The sequence below is a fragment of the Cibotium barometz genome, chromosome 23 (assembly GCF_041138505.1).
Source record: "Cibotium barometz isolate CiBa-2024 chromosome 23, ASM4113850v1, whole genome shotgun sequence".
NCBI classification, from domain to species: Eukaryota; Viridiplantae; Streptophyta; class Polypodiopsida; order Cyatheales; family Cibotiaceae; genus Cibotium; species Cibotium barometz.
In genome coordinates this window covers 57149305-57164222 of record NC_141068.1, presented here as the reverse complement: position 1 = coordinate 57164222, position 14918 = coordinate 57149305, and the positions used below count along the sequence as shown (strand labels likewise).

The 14918-nt window shown below is 40.7% G+C and overlaps 3 protein-coding genes across 4 annotated transcripts; all 3 read right to left on the bottom strand.

Moving 5' to 3' along the window:
* Positions 1-273: 273 nt before the first annotated feature.
* LOC147626129 (pentatricopeptide repeat-containing protein At4g25270, chloroplastic-like) lies at positions 274-1184 on the bottom strand. Its single transcript, XM_086817789.1, has 2 exons — positions 1144-1184; positions 274-1057 (listed from the first exon to the last, which is right to left on the bottom strand). The coding sequence occupies exons 1-2, from the start codon at positions 1182-1184 to the stop codon at positions 274-276; spliced, it is 825 nt and encodes a 274-aa protein (XP_086673915.1).
* A 35-nt stretch (positions 1185-1219) lies between these two features.
* LOC147626127 (pentatricopeptide repeat-containing protein At2g03880, mitochondrial-like) lies at positions 1220-7664 on the bottom strand. 2 transcript variants are annotated; one of them, XR_015268788.1, is made up of 4 exons: positions 6973-7664; positions 6611-6704; positions 4941-6478; positions 1220-1330 (listed from the first exon to the last, which is right to left on the bottom strand). XR_015268788.1 is itself a non-coding variant. In XM_086817701.1 (2 exons), the coding sequence occupies exons 1-2, from the start codon at positions 5649-5651 to the stop codon at positions 1319-1321; spliced, it is 723 nt and encodes a 240-aa protein (XP_086673827.1). In that variant the 5' UTR covers positions 5652-7664; the 3' UTR covers positions 1220-1318. The 2 variants fall into 2 exon arrangements, 1 of the variants encoding a protein (XP_086673827.1); XM_086817701.1 differs by having other exon boundaries at positions 4941-7664.
* LOC147626128 (pentatricopeptide repeat-containing protein At4g25270, chloroplastic-like) lies at positions 5675-6079 on the bottom strand. The gene has a single exon (XM_086817788.1). It carries the CDS (start codon positions 6077-6079, stop codon positions 5675-5677), a length of 405 nt encoding a protein of 134 aa, XP_086673914.1.
* Positions 7665-14918: the final 7254 nt, after the last annotated feature.

Sequence of the window (14918 nt, the reverse complement as noted above, 5' to 3'; positions counted from 1 at the left end):
ACTAGTGTTTAGACTACATTCAACTTATGCAACAGATGGCATTTCCAGTGGTAACACCCCTCCTAGGCTATAACCCAACGATAGCACCCACACCTCCCCAATAAGGAGGTGTTAGGTATGAATCTACCCACTCCCTATAAGGAAGTGATAGTATCCACCCCCCCCCCCCCCCCCCCCCCCCAAAAAAAAGGATCAATGCATGTTGGACCAGATAGTATACCTTTGAGAACAAATGCCATCGGGCACTTATTTTCATCACACTGGCATCTTATGTCATTTAATGGCTGTTACACCATTCGGCCTAATACCTTCTTGTTGCATGCCCTCGAAATATTTTAGTGCTAAGTTGTAATTGTTGAGATGGGAAAATGCTGCAATCATGCCACTCCAAGTCACCTCACTGTGCTTTGGCAACCTTGCAAACATAGTACAGGCCTCCTCAAGTTTCCCACATTTGACATACATGTCGACAAGGGCACTGCCAGCATACATATTTAGGTCAGCTCCTCTCTCAATTACAAGGCAATGCACCAGCTTGCCATGATGAATAGCTGCTAAATTTGAACATGCTTTCACTGCACACACAAGTGATATAACATTATCTGGTTGCATACCCTCCTCTTGCATTAGATTGAAGATCCCAAGAGCCTCGTTATCATCCCCGTACTCCACATATACTGCCATCATTGCATTGTATGCCACGACATTTTGCTTTGGTAAACCATCAAACACCTTGCGTGCATCGTCAAGGCTTCCACATTTGGCAAACATACCAATGAGCATGCTGCCAACATAAGCATCCAGTTCATATCCATCTCTAATGGTATCACTATGAATCATTCTTCCATGATGCAATGATGCAATAATAGAACATGCTTTGAGGACCGCAACAAACACGTGAGCACCCGGCCACACATTCAATTGCTGCATTTGTTTATAAAGCTTGATGGTGGCCAGCTTTCCCTGTCCCAAGTTGGCATGTGCTGAAATAATTACACCCCATGCAAAACCATCTGGTGCTAGCAAGCTGCTAAACACCTGACGCACTTCTAATAAGCTACCACACACGACAAACATCCAGATCAAATGGCACACAAAGAAGGCATTTAACTAGAGCCCACTTCTGATGATGCAAGAATGCACCTCCCTCCCTGTTGACAAGTCTTTTTTGTTGATGCAGCCATGTAGTAACCAATAGAATGAGTCTTCAAGCTGACCACCTTTCTGGTCTGAAAGGTCTAGAGCCCTGAGTGCCTCCGACAACTGCCCCTTCTCACAAAATCCTCTCAAGTTTCCGTCCAAACCGTGATTACCTTCACTATCTGCTACCCTGCATAAATCAGGACACAAGCTAAGGTAATGCCAACATATACTAACCAGGGGTTACAGGTGTGTAAAGACAAGAACCACTCAAAATGATGTGATTCTTTTCTCGAAGTAACACCTGTAAGATATCCTCTCACGATTCTTTACAACCAAATCTCTGACATCTGCTACTCTTAGTCCTGGACTGGCTTGTGCTGGAGGTTGCCCACCTCTAGATGATTCCGTTTTGACTTGGAGAGGGATGTCAGACTACCCAGCTCTCTCGATTAAATCATGTAGAGAGTCTGGACAAAGCTTCTCTCTCTGTCACAACAAGCAGCCTAAGCTTTAGAATCAAGTTATGATAAACTCCATCCGTACCATCCCAGTCTCATATATACATACAAACATCCATCCATCCATAGGTGCATACATGTATGCATGCATAACATGGATGGAAATTCGTGTATCACAGGCTAGCATATCTATAGGGGAGAAGGAGAAATAACCAACTGGTTGTTAAGATACGTCTTAATCCACTTTGGAGTGTTAAGCTTGACCATAGCAAATAAGTAGTGAGAAATATACTAACCTTGCTCCATCATCTGACGTGCCAAAGAGGTGAAGGACGTGGAAGCAAGGACCACAGGATCTGTGTTAAGCTTGACCACAGCAAATAAGTAGTGAGAAATATACTAACCTTGCTCCATCATCTGACGTGCCAAAGAGGTGAAGGACGTGGAAGCGAGGACCACAGGATCTGTGTCAATTCCTCTGTAGCATTCGGTGTGATGCCTTGCATGTCCTAGGAACAATATACTGGCACTTGTGGCTGTGATTGATACTATATCAATCAAATTATAAAATGCTATAAGCACAAATATTTATGATAACATGCTTATGTGCACTCTCCGACTCTATTCACGGAGCACCTAGAGCATCGGACCCTCGTGCCTCTGCACCTAGAGCATCGGGGCCTTCTTCTCCAGAGACATTTGGCACCACATGCCACTGGTTTGGCTTCCCCCCAATCATTGTTTTCACTTTTTGGACTGTTTTGGACGAGGCTGTATTACGCCTGTTTTGGTGGATTTTCTTCAACTAATCAAAGGATCTAGTTTTGGGATTTTAAAAAACATGCTGACTCCATTTGTGTGCAAACAAATGGAGTCATGACCATTGTATACTAACTTCAATATAATAGTAAACACAAAAGCAAGATGTTTAAAACTAGAAATCATCAATCCTTCTCAAGACTGTGACTTATCTTAAAGGAGCTATGGATCAATCATCATCAAAATAAGTATCCATACAATTCTAGGCATTATTGTGCTTTCTAGATGAACTCATGTATTTCAATTTTGTCACTGAAGCTCAAGATTATAAATATTTTTTAAGTTTTCTCATCTTTTAAGGGTCCCTCACTTTGTCTCTAGGAGTAACCTTTGGATAAAATTGCATCCTCACATCTAAAAATTGATCAACTTGGGTGGCAACTATTAATAGAAAAAGGAGTGACTGGTATAAGATAACTAGTGTTTAGACTACATTCAACTTATGCAACAGATGGCATTTCCAGTGGTAACACCCCTCCTAGGCTATAACCCAACGATAGCACCCACACCTCCCCAATAAGGAGGTGTTAGGTATGAATCTACCCACTCCCTATAAGGAAGTGATAGCATGTCCACCCCCCCCAAAAAAAAGGATCAATGCATGCTGGACCAGATAGTATACCTTTGAGAACAAATGCCATCGGGCACTTATTTTCATCACTGGCATCTTATGTCATTTAATGGCTTGGTCATGTGTGTGCATTGATATGAAGTAAAGGTGTGGGTAAGAAGCATCCCAAATTCAAAAATAATAGATACATCTTTAAGAAGACATATTACAACCATGAGTTCACGACATACATGCTTGTTTCAAAATATGGATGCACAATGGACAATGCCTTCTTTCGAAAATTATAAGTTTCAAGTCACAAGACTCCATTTTCCTGAGATCTTGAATAAACTGGAAAGAGACTCAAACACACATTAAATTTTACCATCTTAAACTTGAGATCAGAGCTACACAAGAGAATAGACCGTATGCACAGTGTATTATGCTCAACTACAACTCCCTGCTCGGTCAACCTAGGCACATATTAGACAAAAGTTTCCACAAGTTCTTGGGGAGGTTTGGCCCACTAAACTTTGCAACCAACAGCAGCTATGGACTCTAACCTCACTCAAGTGAGTGCTTGAGACATGCTGCTCAGGCATGACTATGAAAAATGTGATCAGCCACACATGCGTAGGTGCTACATCAATGTGAGAAGAGAAATTAAAGCCAGTGTATGGGAATAGGTTTGAACCGCACCCACATATGCAAGGAGGAGCATGTAGGTATTCATGGTATATAAATCGTCGAGGCAATCTCTCCTTCAATGGTCTCTCCTTCAATGCTCTTTTTATTGGCAATGCCTATGCACAATCTTGCTCCATTCAAGTTGATAAACAAAATGTGGGGAGACTAATATAAGCAGCTCTTCAAGTTTATGATTTGAAACTAGAATAGAGAGACACTAGGCAAGCAATGGAGGTGTGGAAGGACAAAAAGCTTTATAAATACCCCTAATCTCATCCCTTCAATTCAAGGGGCATAATCCTCACGAGTGCCTTTTGGTATTCTTTCTCCATACTTTTCAATAAGGTGACACACCCTTGGTAGGAATAAGTGAAGAAATGCAAGCAATGTGCCCCATGCCTCGTATGTATGGTCAAAACCCTCCTTTGGTTTGCCCCATGGTACTCCATCTCAATTCTCAGCCCACTGGTTTTACAAGTGAAAGAACTGTAATAACGGCCTTAATTATGAACAAGTAGCCAGATGTGATAAATATGGTTCTTCAATTCATAGCTTGCCTGGTGCAGTTGGGAGGTAACCATTTGCAGATGAAGTGTGCACCTCTGTAACTCGGGTGCAGTTATGTGTGATTCAAGTAATGTCCACAAGTATGAAAGAGAGGTTTTTCTTGACATGGCTCTTACGGTAACAAGTGTGTACTTAGACAAAGGTTATTCTGGGCGCTTTTATAGCCATGGGCTATCCCCGCTAGTTTCTTATAATTGTGAGGTGACAGTCTTCCCCACCTCTTATATATCGACTCAAAGCACCGGCTGGGCAAGTGAATGAGACAACATTGTGATCCCTGAGACAGGAACTTTACAGGTGTCAATCACCATTGCCCTTCCCCAGCCACCCCCCAGCCCTTTTCTCCCTCTCTGACTAGAGAGTTTGATAGCACAACCCTTGGGTATGCAATTGATCAAATTTTTAAAAAGTCAGCCCCTCTTAAACAGTACGCTCACGTTGCTGTTTAGAGATCAATAGATACTGATCAGTATTGTCATACCCCTACACATACACTCGTATTATAGCCAGCCATGCCCACCATAAATACATTTTGCAATACTACATGGAAGCCTGACTTTACACATGGTGGTAGTCTCCTTCTTTACATAAGACTTCTAAGAGGCTCGTGAACTGTGTTTGTCAAAATTATGCACCAATCATTTGATATTCTAGCAATCAATTCAGATTAAGTTAATACATGGAAAATACCCCTTTGCCTTCAGTTGCACACTGACCTGTGCAAGCTTTGCATCAATATCCATACTCGTTGGGTGACCTCTCTCTCCCCCGACAAAAGTATTTTCCTTCTTGTCAACATGAATAGATGCTTCCCCTAGCTTCTTGAATGCACGGGCATGTTTTCTCCATGCTTTCAACTTGTTTGCATCCTCCCACATGCCAGCATCACTGTAAATCTCAGACATAAGCAAGTAGCTGGAAGCATCTCTGAAATCCATTTTGACTGTGTAATGGAAGCATGTTCTTCCAACAGCCACATTGCCATGGGTTCTGCAATGGCTGAGTAAGGCCATGCATCCCACTATATTGGGTTTAAATGGCATAGCATGGAGTAGGTCTTCTGCCTCAACCAGGTGCCCTACACGCCCAAGCAGATCAACGATGCAGTTATAGTGATCGACTATTGGAGTGATGCCATGGTCATCCCACATCGATTTGAAGTGGTAAAAACCCTCATGCAACATGCCAGCATTGCTGCTTGCTGAGAGAATTGAGATGAATGTTACACCATTCGGCCTAATACCTTCTTGTTGCATGCCCTTGAAATATTTTAGTGCTAAGTTGTAATTGTTGAGATGGGAAAATGCTGCAATCATGCCACTCCAAGTCACCTCACTGCACTTTGGCAACCTTGCAAACACAGTACAAGCCTCCTCAAGTTTCCCACATTTGACATACATGTCGACAAGGGCATTGCCAGCATACATATTTAGGTCAGCTCCTCTCTCAATTACAAGGCAATGCCATTATGAATAGCTGCTAAATTTGAACATGCTTTCACTGCACACACAAGTGATATAACATTATCTGGTTGCATACCCTCCTCTTGCATTAAATCGAAGATCCCAAGAGCCTCGTTATCATCCCCGTACTCCACATATACTGCCATCATTGCATTGTATGCCACAGCATTTTGCTTTGGTAAACCATCAAACACCTTGCGTGCATCATCAAGGCTTTCACATTTGGCATACATACCAATGAGCATGTTGCCAACATAAGCATCCAGTTCATATCCATCTCTAATGGTATCACTATGAATCATTCTTCCATGATGCAATGATGCAATAATAGAACATGCTTTGAGGACCGCAACAAACACGTGAGCACCCGGCCACACATTCGATTGCTGCATTTGTTTATAAAGCTTGATGGCCAGCTTTCCCTATCCCAAGTTGGCATGTGTACTGAAATAATTGCACCCCATGCAAAACCATCTAGTGCTAGCAAGCTTCTAAACACCTGACGTGCTTCTAACAAGCTACCACACATGGCAAACATCCAGATCAAATGGCACACGAAGAAGGCATTTGACTGGAGCCCACTTCTGATGATGCGAGAATGCACCTCCCTCCCTGTTGACAAGTCTTTTTTGTTGATGCAACCATGTAGTAACCAATAGAATGAGTCTTCAAGTTGACCACCTTTCTGGTCTGAAAGGTCTAGAGCCCTGAGTGCCTCCGACAACTGCCCCTTCTCACAAAATCCTCTCAAGTTTCCGTCCAACCCGTGATTACCTTCACTATCTGCTACCCTGCATAAATCAGGACACAAGCTAAGGTAATGCCAACATAGCTGTAAGATATCCTCTCACGGTTCTTTACAACCAAATCTCTGACATCTACTGCTCTTAGTCCTAGACTGGCTTGTGCTGGAGGTTGCCCACCTCTGGATGATTCCGTTTTGACTTGGAGAGGGATGTCAGACTGCCCAGCTCTCTCGATTAAATCATGTAGAGAGTCTGGACAAAGCTTCTGTCTCTGTCACAACAAGCAGCCTAAGCTTTAGAATCAAGTTATGATAAACTCCATCCGTACCATCCCAGTCTCATATATACATACAAACATCCATCCATCCATAGGTGCATACATGTATGCATGCATAACATGGATGGAAATCCGTTTATCATAGGCTAGCGTATCTATAGGGGAGAAGGAGAAATAACCAACTGGTTGTTAAGATACGTCTTAATCCACTTTGGAGTGTTAAGCTTGACCACAGCAAATAAGTAGTGAGAAATATACTAACCTTGCTCCATCTGACGTGCCAAACAGGTGAAGGACGTGGAAGCGAGGACCACAGGATCTGTGTCAATTCCTCTGCAGCATTCGGTGTGATGCCTTGCATGTCCTGGGAACAATATACTGGCACTTGTGGCTGTGATTGATACTATATCAATCAATTTATAAAATGCTATAAGCACAAATATTTATGATAGCATGCTTATGTGCACTCTGTGACTCTATTTCACCGAGCACCTAGAGCATCGGACCCTCACGCCTCTACACCTAGAGCATTGGGGCCTTCTTCTCCAGAGACATTTGGCACCACATGCCACTAGTTTGGCTTCCCCCAATCATTGTTTTCAATTTTCCGACTGTTTTGGATGAGGTTGTATTATGCCTGTTTTGGTGGATTTTCTTCAACTAATCGAAGGATCTATTTTTGGGATTTTAAAAAACGTGCTGACTCCATTTGTGTGCAAACAAATGGAGTCATGACCATTGTATACTAACTTCAATATAATAGTAAACACAAAAGCAAGATGTTTAAATCTAGAAATCATCAATCCTTCTCAAGAGTGTGATTTATCTTTAAGGAGCTATGGATCAATCATCATCAAAATAAGTATCCATACAATTCTAGGCATTATTGTGCTTTCTAGATGAACTCATGTATTTCAATTTTGTCACTGAAGCTCAAGATTATAAATATTTTTTAAGTTTTCTCATCTTTTAAGGGTCCCTCACTTTGTCTCTAGGAGTAACCTTTGGATAAAAATTGATCAACTTGGGTGGCAACTATTAATAGAAAAAGGAGTGACTGGTATAAGATAACTAGTGTTCAGACTACATTCAACTTATGCAACATATGGCATTTCCAGTGGTAACACCCCTCCTAGGCTATAACCCAATGATAGCACCTACACCTCCCCAATAAGGAGGTGTTAGGTATGAATCTACCCACTCCCTATAAGGAAGTGATAGCATGTCCGCCCCCCCCCAAAAAAAAGGATCAATGCATGCTGGACCAGATAGTATACCTTTGAGAATAAATGCCATCGGGCACTTATTTTCATCATTGGCATCTTATGTCGTTTAATGGCTTGGTCATGTGTGTGCATTGATATGAAGTAAAGGTGTGGGTAAGTAGCATCCCAAAAACACATGGAGTGTTATTCAAAAATAATAGATACATCTTTAAGAAGACATATTACAACCATGAGTTCATGACATACATGCTTGTTTCAAAATATGGATGCACAATGGACAATGCCTTCTTTCGAAAATTATAAGTTTCAAGTCACAAGACTCCATTTTCCTGAGATCTTGAATAAACTAGAAAGAGATGTATCCTTGGGTCAGGTGGTATTGGAACAGCTCCCACACTTCTTTTTACATCATCATCTACCAAGACTACTCCTATTTACATCATCATCTACCAAGACTGCTCCTCTCAGGTTCCCTTGTTATAAACAACATGCCTCTTATGTATTCTTAGAACTCTAGGGTTCTTAACATTACATCTACTTCAGCCTTGGTGTAAGTCTACTTTGAGTTATCTCTCGACGACAGGTCATCGTTGCCTGAGAGGTGCTACAAGAGCGGCTAGGTCTTCTCGAGGCTCCTCTAGAATAGGCTTTAGAGGTGGCATCCCTCCTCCATTGCCTGTTCAATCTCTCTAGCCTTGCCTCGTATGACCAAGTCTTCTTTATGCCTCAATCCACTGAGGCTAGAAGAACCTTCTGTGTGCATTGCTATATCGAAAGCACTCTCTCGGCCAGCTCCCTGTTGGTAGAGATCCACCAACATGGCTCCCACCCGTTCGTCTTCTCTTGCGGGCTCTACCTTGAATTTGGTGAGACCCTCTACTACTGCTAAACCCAGCGTACCCTTGGCTTTCCACGTACAGAAATCCATGGAGGGTAGAGACACCACTGCTACCTCAGCAGTCTCGTCGCGCTGGCATCTCCCTTGTGGTCGCTGCGCTGCTGTCGCTGTCACCGTCATCTCAGCTCTTGTCTCTCCAGCCGAAGTAGCCTACAGGGAAATGGAGCCACAAGAGGCCGAGGCAGGGGTGAGACAGCTATAAGGAGGATGACGTATGATGAGGCCCCACTATGGGAGTCAATTGGAGTAGCCCTTGAGTTGCAACACTTGCTGTCCGCAGCCACCCACTTGACCTATTAAGGATGGCCGAAGAAAAAGGAAGGGGGATTGCTAGGGAGTTAGCTACCGCACCTGCACCGCAAAGAGCAACACTAGATAAGCCTAATCATGTGGCAAGATTAATCTCAAAATTTTTAGGTGACAGTGATGCCATCCAACACCTAGAGATATTCAAATCAGTGTTGTACGACCAAACTATAATATTTACATTCTCCCTTACGCTAGAAGGGAAGGCATGCCAATGGTTGATCGCTTAAGCTGGATGGTAGGATTAATTTTGCATAGCTTAAGAGTGTGTTCGTACCTAGTTTTGCACGAAGCAAAGATAAGTGGAGCCCTATGGCTCAATTATACAACATCAAGCAAGAGGAGCATGAGTCTATGATGAGAGATTACATCTCACATTTGAAAAACCTAAACTCAAGGTGTAATCCTAGGGAGAGGTTGACAAATGAACAATTGTTTCCATGCTTCCGTGTACGGGAGTAAGGGATACTAAGATACATGACTACTTGTTGTTGACTAAGCCAACATTGCTTGATGATTGTTATAAGCTAGCCATCGACTTTTAGGATAGTATGCTTGACCACAACCTGATGACACCAAATCGGGTCGTACAAGCAGCACAAAGACCTTAAAAAAACAAATAAAGGATATGACTCTAGATGAGCTAAGCACTACACTTCTAAATAAGATATAGCTAAAATAGGTAAGGGATGTACCCATAAATCAACATCTATACCCTTGTAAGATGGGAGTTGGTATGGTGCTCAATATGTCGGCAAAATCACACGAGCACGGACTGTCCTCAATTATTGAGACCTTGCCTATTTTGACTTGGGAACCATGATACAAGTGTGTGTAGATACCAACATGGCACAACAACTACGACCTCAAGTGCCTCAATCACCTTCTATATGGCAATAGTTATCTTTACATGTACCACCTAGGTAAGGGCTTACACTAGGGGCAAATCTATCAATCGTGTAGAACCAAGTGAGGGGAACGTATAGAGTAGCCAAAGTATCAATATTGCTTGACCTACCACCACAACCATTGGCACCTCGCATAATACCTGTTTAATCAAATGGTCATCTTATTCCATTTTCTTCCTCGACGCACACGTGGGTATCTTTGACGACCCAGAGCCCGAGCATCGTATGGTCAGCATGAACTGTCATCTTTCCACATTGTTCCACATCATTTCTCGTTATTCCACATTCTTCTACATCAATTCACATTGTTTATTCCATATCCAGTCATATATGTATTCCCATCGTCCTTCATCCATTCTCATCCAATCACATCTATCCTCATCACATCTATCCTCCAGTCATATATGTATTCCCATCATCCTTCATCCATTCTCATCCAATCACATCATATTACATCTCATCACATCTATCCTCATCACATAACATCACAACATATCCACATCACATCTCATCCATTCATATCACATCACATCTATCTACATTCATTCAGATCCACATCACATCCACATATCATCACATCACGTTCACATCTATTTACATCACTTCACATCCATTCACATTTACCCAAGTCCACATCACATCACATCTCATCTATCCACATCATATCTAATCCATTCATATCTAACCAGATCCACATCACATCACATCTCATCTATCCACATCACATCACATCTCATCTATCCACATCATATCTCATCCATTCATATCTAACCAGATCCACATCACATCACATCCCATCTATTCACATCATATTTCATCCATTCATATCTAACCAGATCCACATCACATCACATCCATTCACATCTATCACACCCATTCACATCCCACATTCATTCACATCTCATCACATCCATCCTCATCTTATCACATCTCGTTCACATCCATCCACATCACATCATATTCATTCCATCCACATCTACCCATATCACACCACATTCATTCATAGCTTATCACATTCATCCACATCCATTCATTCATTCACATGCATATCTATCACATCACATCTCATTCTCATCCATTTTTATCACATGACATCCTTTCACATCTCATCACATCTCATCACATTCACATCCACATCCATTCACATCTCCTCACATTCACATCCACATCCATTTACATCCCATCACTTTCACATCGACATCTATTTACATCCACTTTTAGTACCGTATTCTACTTTCCATACCGATAGGACTTTTCTAAGTTTTTGCCAATTACTTGGCCTATTTAAAGGTGCTTTTTCTCGATCCCATTGAATCTACGTATCAGAGTGTTGTTGAAGGTCTAAAAAGGAAAAATAAACCTTATCAGAATTGAATAGTAAAAACTCAGAAAGAGCATTTACATATTGTATTTTCATTCCTTAATCTTCATTAATGAGAACTTAATTTAAACTTCTGTTTACTCATTGGATCCTCGACCCTCCCAGGGATTCCAGATTCTCTTTTCTGAATAAGAATTATCCAAGTTTTCTCGATGGATATTTTCATATTCTTTCTCAAATTTCTCAAGTAAAATATATTCAATATTCTTCTTTTCGAGTAAAAGATTCATGGGATTTACAAAAATCAATTCTACTTGTATTTCCCAATAAAATTAATAATGCTCAAAATTCCACTTTTGATAAATACTCATAATTTGAATTATGCCAAAAATTCCTCTTTTACCATTTAATTACTTGAATCTCAAATATCATGGGAATTCCTCTTTTTGTATAAAAATAAATTTACCAAAAATTTCTCTTTTACCATAATCAATTAATTATGCATAATTATAAAAAAAATATTTTCCATGAATATGATGAAAATCATTCTTTTTGCATAGGATATCCAATCCTAAAATATGGTAGAAAGTCCTCTTTTAGCATTATGCATAAAAATAAGATATGTATTATTTTCTGAAAATTTTGCCATAGCTTCACTGCTATTACTGATAATTCTCAACTTTTTTCTAAAAGAATAAAAGCTTATAATGAAAATATGATAGTAGTTCCTCTTTTATGCTTAAAATCAAACTATGAATTTAAATCATAATTTTAACCATAAAATTAAACATAACTATGATTATCCCACTAGATTGAGCTAATTTCAACATTCCTCTTTTCCCAATTTGTTAGGATAATCCATTTCTCATTTAGAATGAATTAGAGTAGTTTTTAACTACTCATAAATAATCTAAAAGAATTTACCATTATTTTAATAGCATAAAATCATGAAAATATCATTTTCTCCAAGAGTTGTTGTAGAGAGAGAGAGCTCCAAGCTCCCAAGAGAGAAAAATTTAAGAGATAATAGAAAATATGATTATTTTAATATAATATTGGCATGGTATAGCTCCAATATTTAATTACAAATGACTGAGGGTCTATTTATAGGTGAGGGAGGCCACTAACCAAGTCCAACTGGGTTCTAGAATTTTCTAGGTTCAGTTTGACTCAATTTGGATAAGATTTGGACCAGTTTAGCTCCCTTTTTTATTTGGTTTGATCCAGAAGAGAGGAGAGATAAAAATATCACAATTTTTTTGAATTTAAAACCCTCCCACACATGTGAAAGAGGTGCCTACCTCAAGAGTCTCCCTTTCCTTACCAAGATGTCAAAAATGCATCATTATTCTAAAATATCTCATTTTTTTAGTAATATCTCATAATTTTTAACTAATAAACCTTGTACTCAGTCAACTCTTCATCTTATGTGAGCATTTACTCATTTTTGGGTATTTTCTTTTATTCTCTTGGATTTATCGTATCCCAACACTTGGATTAATCCAGTTGGCCCATTGGAACCTTAATTGGACCATAATCCAAAAGTTTTTGAAAATGTAGACCCTTAGGCTAAGGTCTCTTATACCATTTTCAATTAATTCCTAATGCACATTGGAAAGTTCATTTTGAACTTCTGTTTCAGGAGAATCCATTTTAGACACTTCTAGGAGGATTTTTATATCTAAAGATATCTCAATTTTGGATTATCTCTCTCTAGATATTTTCTCTCTCTAGGCCAAAATAGGGTAAAACGAGATCTTTCTTTTATTTCAGAGAGGGGAATAATTACAAGAACAGAAGGGGAGGTTCTTACACCTTTACACCTCAAAAGCTAGAGGGAGGAATCTTACAGGAAAACTATCTCTACGAATGTGTGGTGGAAGCTCAACATGAAGCTCTTTATCTTTGCATCTCGTGAAGAACACCTAAGGGTTTAGCTGTGTTGCATTGGCAAAGCTTGACCACAAGGCTTGTGCCTACAAGTGGCAGACTTCCCCAGACCTCCTAACTATCCTAGGTGGTTATGCGCTGACACTAGCACCACCATCCAAGATTGTATAGTTTGTCTTTCCTTTATAAACATGTAACATAGTGTTCATTTCATTGTTTTTAAAGTAGTTCCCTAGCTTGTTCATGGGCACTTTTGGCTGTCCTTTTGTCTTGGGTATGAAAGGAGAGCGCTCACCATGGCACTACTCATCCTCCTCTTCATGTTCATGTTTAACTATTTGTGCTCTTAAATTCATATTCATCCAATCGAATAAGTATCTCCAAATTTGAGAATTTCCTTGTAAAAGAGAACTTATTGGGACTCAAACTTCCAAGGATAACAAGATTGTGAGACATGCTATGTCTCTCGTGCAATATTCACATTCACTCAACTCGTGGTGGGTGGGCTTGGATCTACCAATGTATAGGGAATGTGCACTATTCCTTCCCTAGGAGGCGGTGCTTTGATGGGGTTGAAATGAAGTCATCATCTATCACATCAGAGAAAATATAATGGTGACTATGATGACCCATGGTAGGCTAACTTTCACCTCCTAAATCCTCTCCTTCATTGTATCTTGCAATGCAAAATCTTGTCTGATTATTCTAGAGGCTTCAAAACTGGCTTTTTTCTCATAGCCTCGTTTAGAATGGTTGTCTCAGTTAAGGCCTTTGGTAGGCACTAAGGTTCCCTTATTGGTTCCATGATTGGCTATAGGAAATGGGGTTAGGGATCCACTCAAGCAAGGTTAGTAGTTTTTACTCGACCACTTGCTCAAGTACAGGTTGTTACCATATTATAGTAGTGATGTGTGTGAACACACTTAGGACCGCCGGGGCACTTTTTCCCTCACTAGGAGGTTTTTTCCCCCGTGCATTGTATATACGCCCATTATCTTCTAGGGCTTGTTATCTTTCATTTTTGGCACTCATAATACACTACTGTGTTGTGCTCAAGCTTCCTCATCTTCTTGAAGTTGTGTGTGCATTCCTGCAACCCTAATTCCAACAATTGGTATCAGAGCAGGCTTCCTCCTCCCGGGCAGCATCACCGGCACCTGCTGCTTCATCTCCTCCGATTGCAACGAGGTTTCACGAGCGTCTGCAGGTTAGTATATGCCGTGGGAGAGCCCGAAGGGCTTGTTCGTTTCAAAATTTTGATCTGAAGTCATTTCGCCCTCCGTTTTTGCATTCCAAGTACTGCGCAGGCAAAATCGTCCTACTGTGCAGATTTTCTGTCAAGATTAAAATCTGCAGGACAGGTGCCCATTCGTCTGTTTTGGGCTGTGCTACATAGCACAGGTCGATTTTATACAGGTTTACCTCTTACAGACAGCATTTACATCTAGTAGTACAGTCATTGGCCATGGCTGACAACAATGATGTATTCCGCATGTTGGCTGCTGAGGATAAGTTGGATGGCACCAACTATCCATTGTGGGCATATATGATGCGACATGTATTGGTAGCAAAGGGGTTATGGAACATTGTGCAGGGTATTGATGCACGTCCTATTGTGGCTGGGAATGCTGCAAACACATCAGAAACAGGTACTGTTGA

Excerpts from the sequence above, each read along its gene's own strand:
- LOC147626129 (XM_086817789.1), bottom strand. The coding sequence starts at position 1,184 with ATGGCTGCATCAACAAAAAAGACTTGTCAACAGGGAGGGAG. Across the intron at positions 1,058-1,143 it reads ACTTGTCAACAGGGAGGGAG|CTTATTAGAAGTGCGTCAGG; the intron begins GTGCATTCTTGC and ends CGTGTGTGGTAG.
- LOC147626127 (XM_086817701.1), bottom strand. The coding sequence starts at position 5,651 with ATGTATGCTGGCAATGCCCTTGTCGACATGTATGTCAAATGTGGGAAA.
- LOC147626128 (XM_086817788.1), bottom strand. The coding sequence starts at position 6,079 with ATGCAGCAATCGAATGTGTGGCCGGGTGCTCACGTGTTTGTTGCGGTC.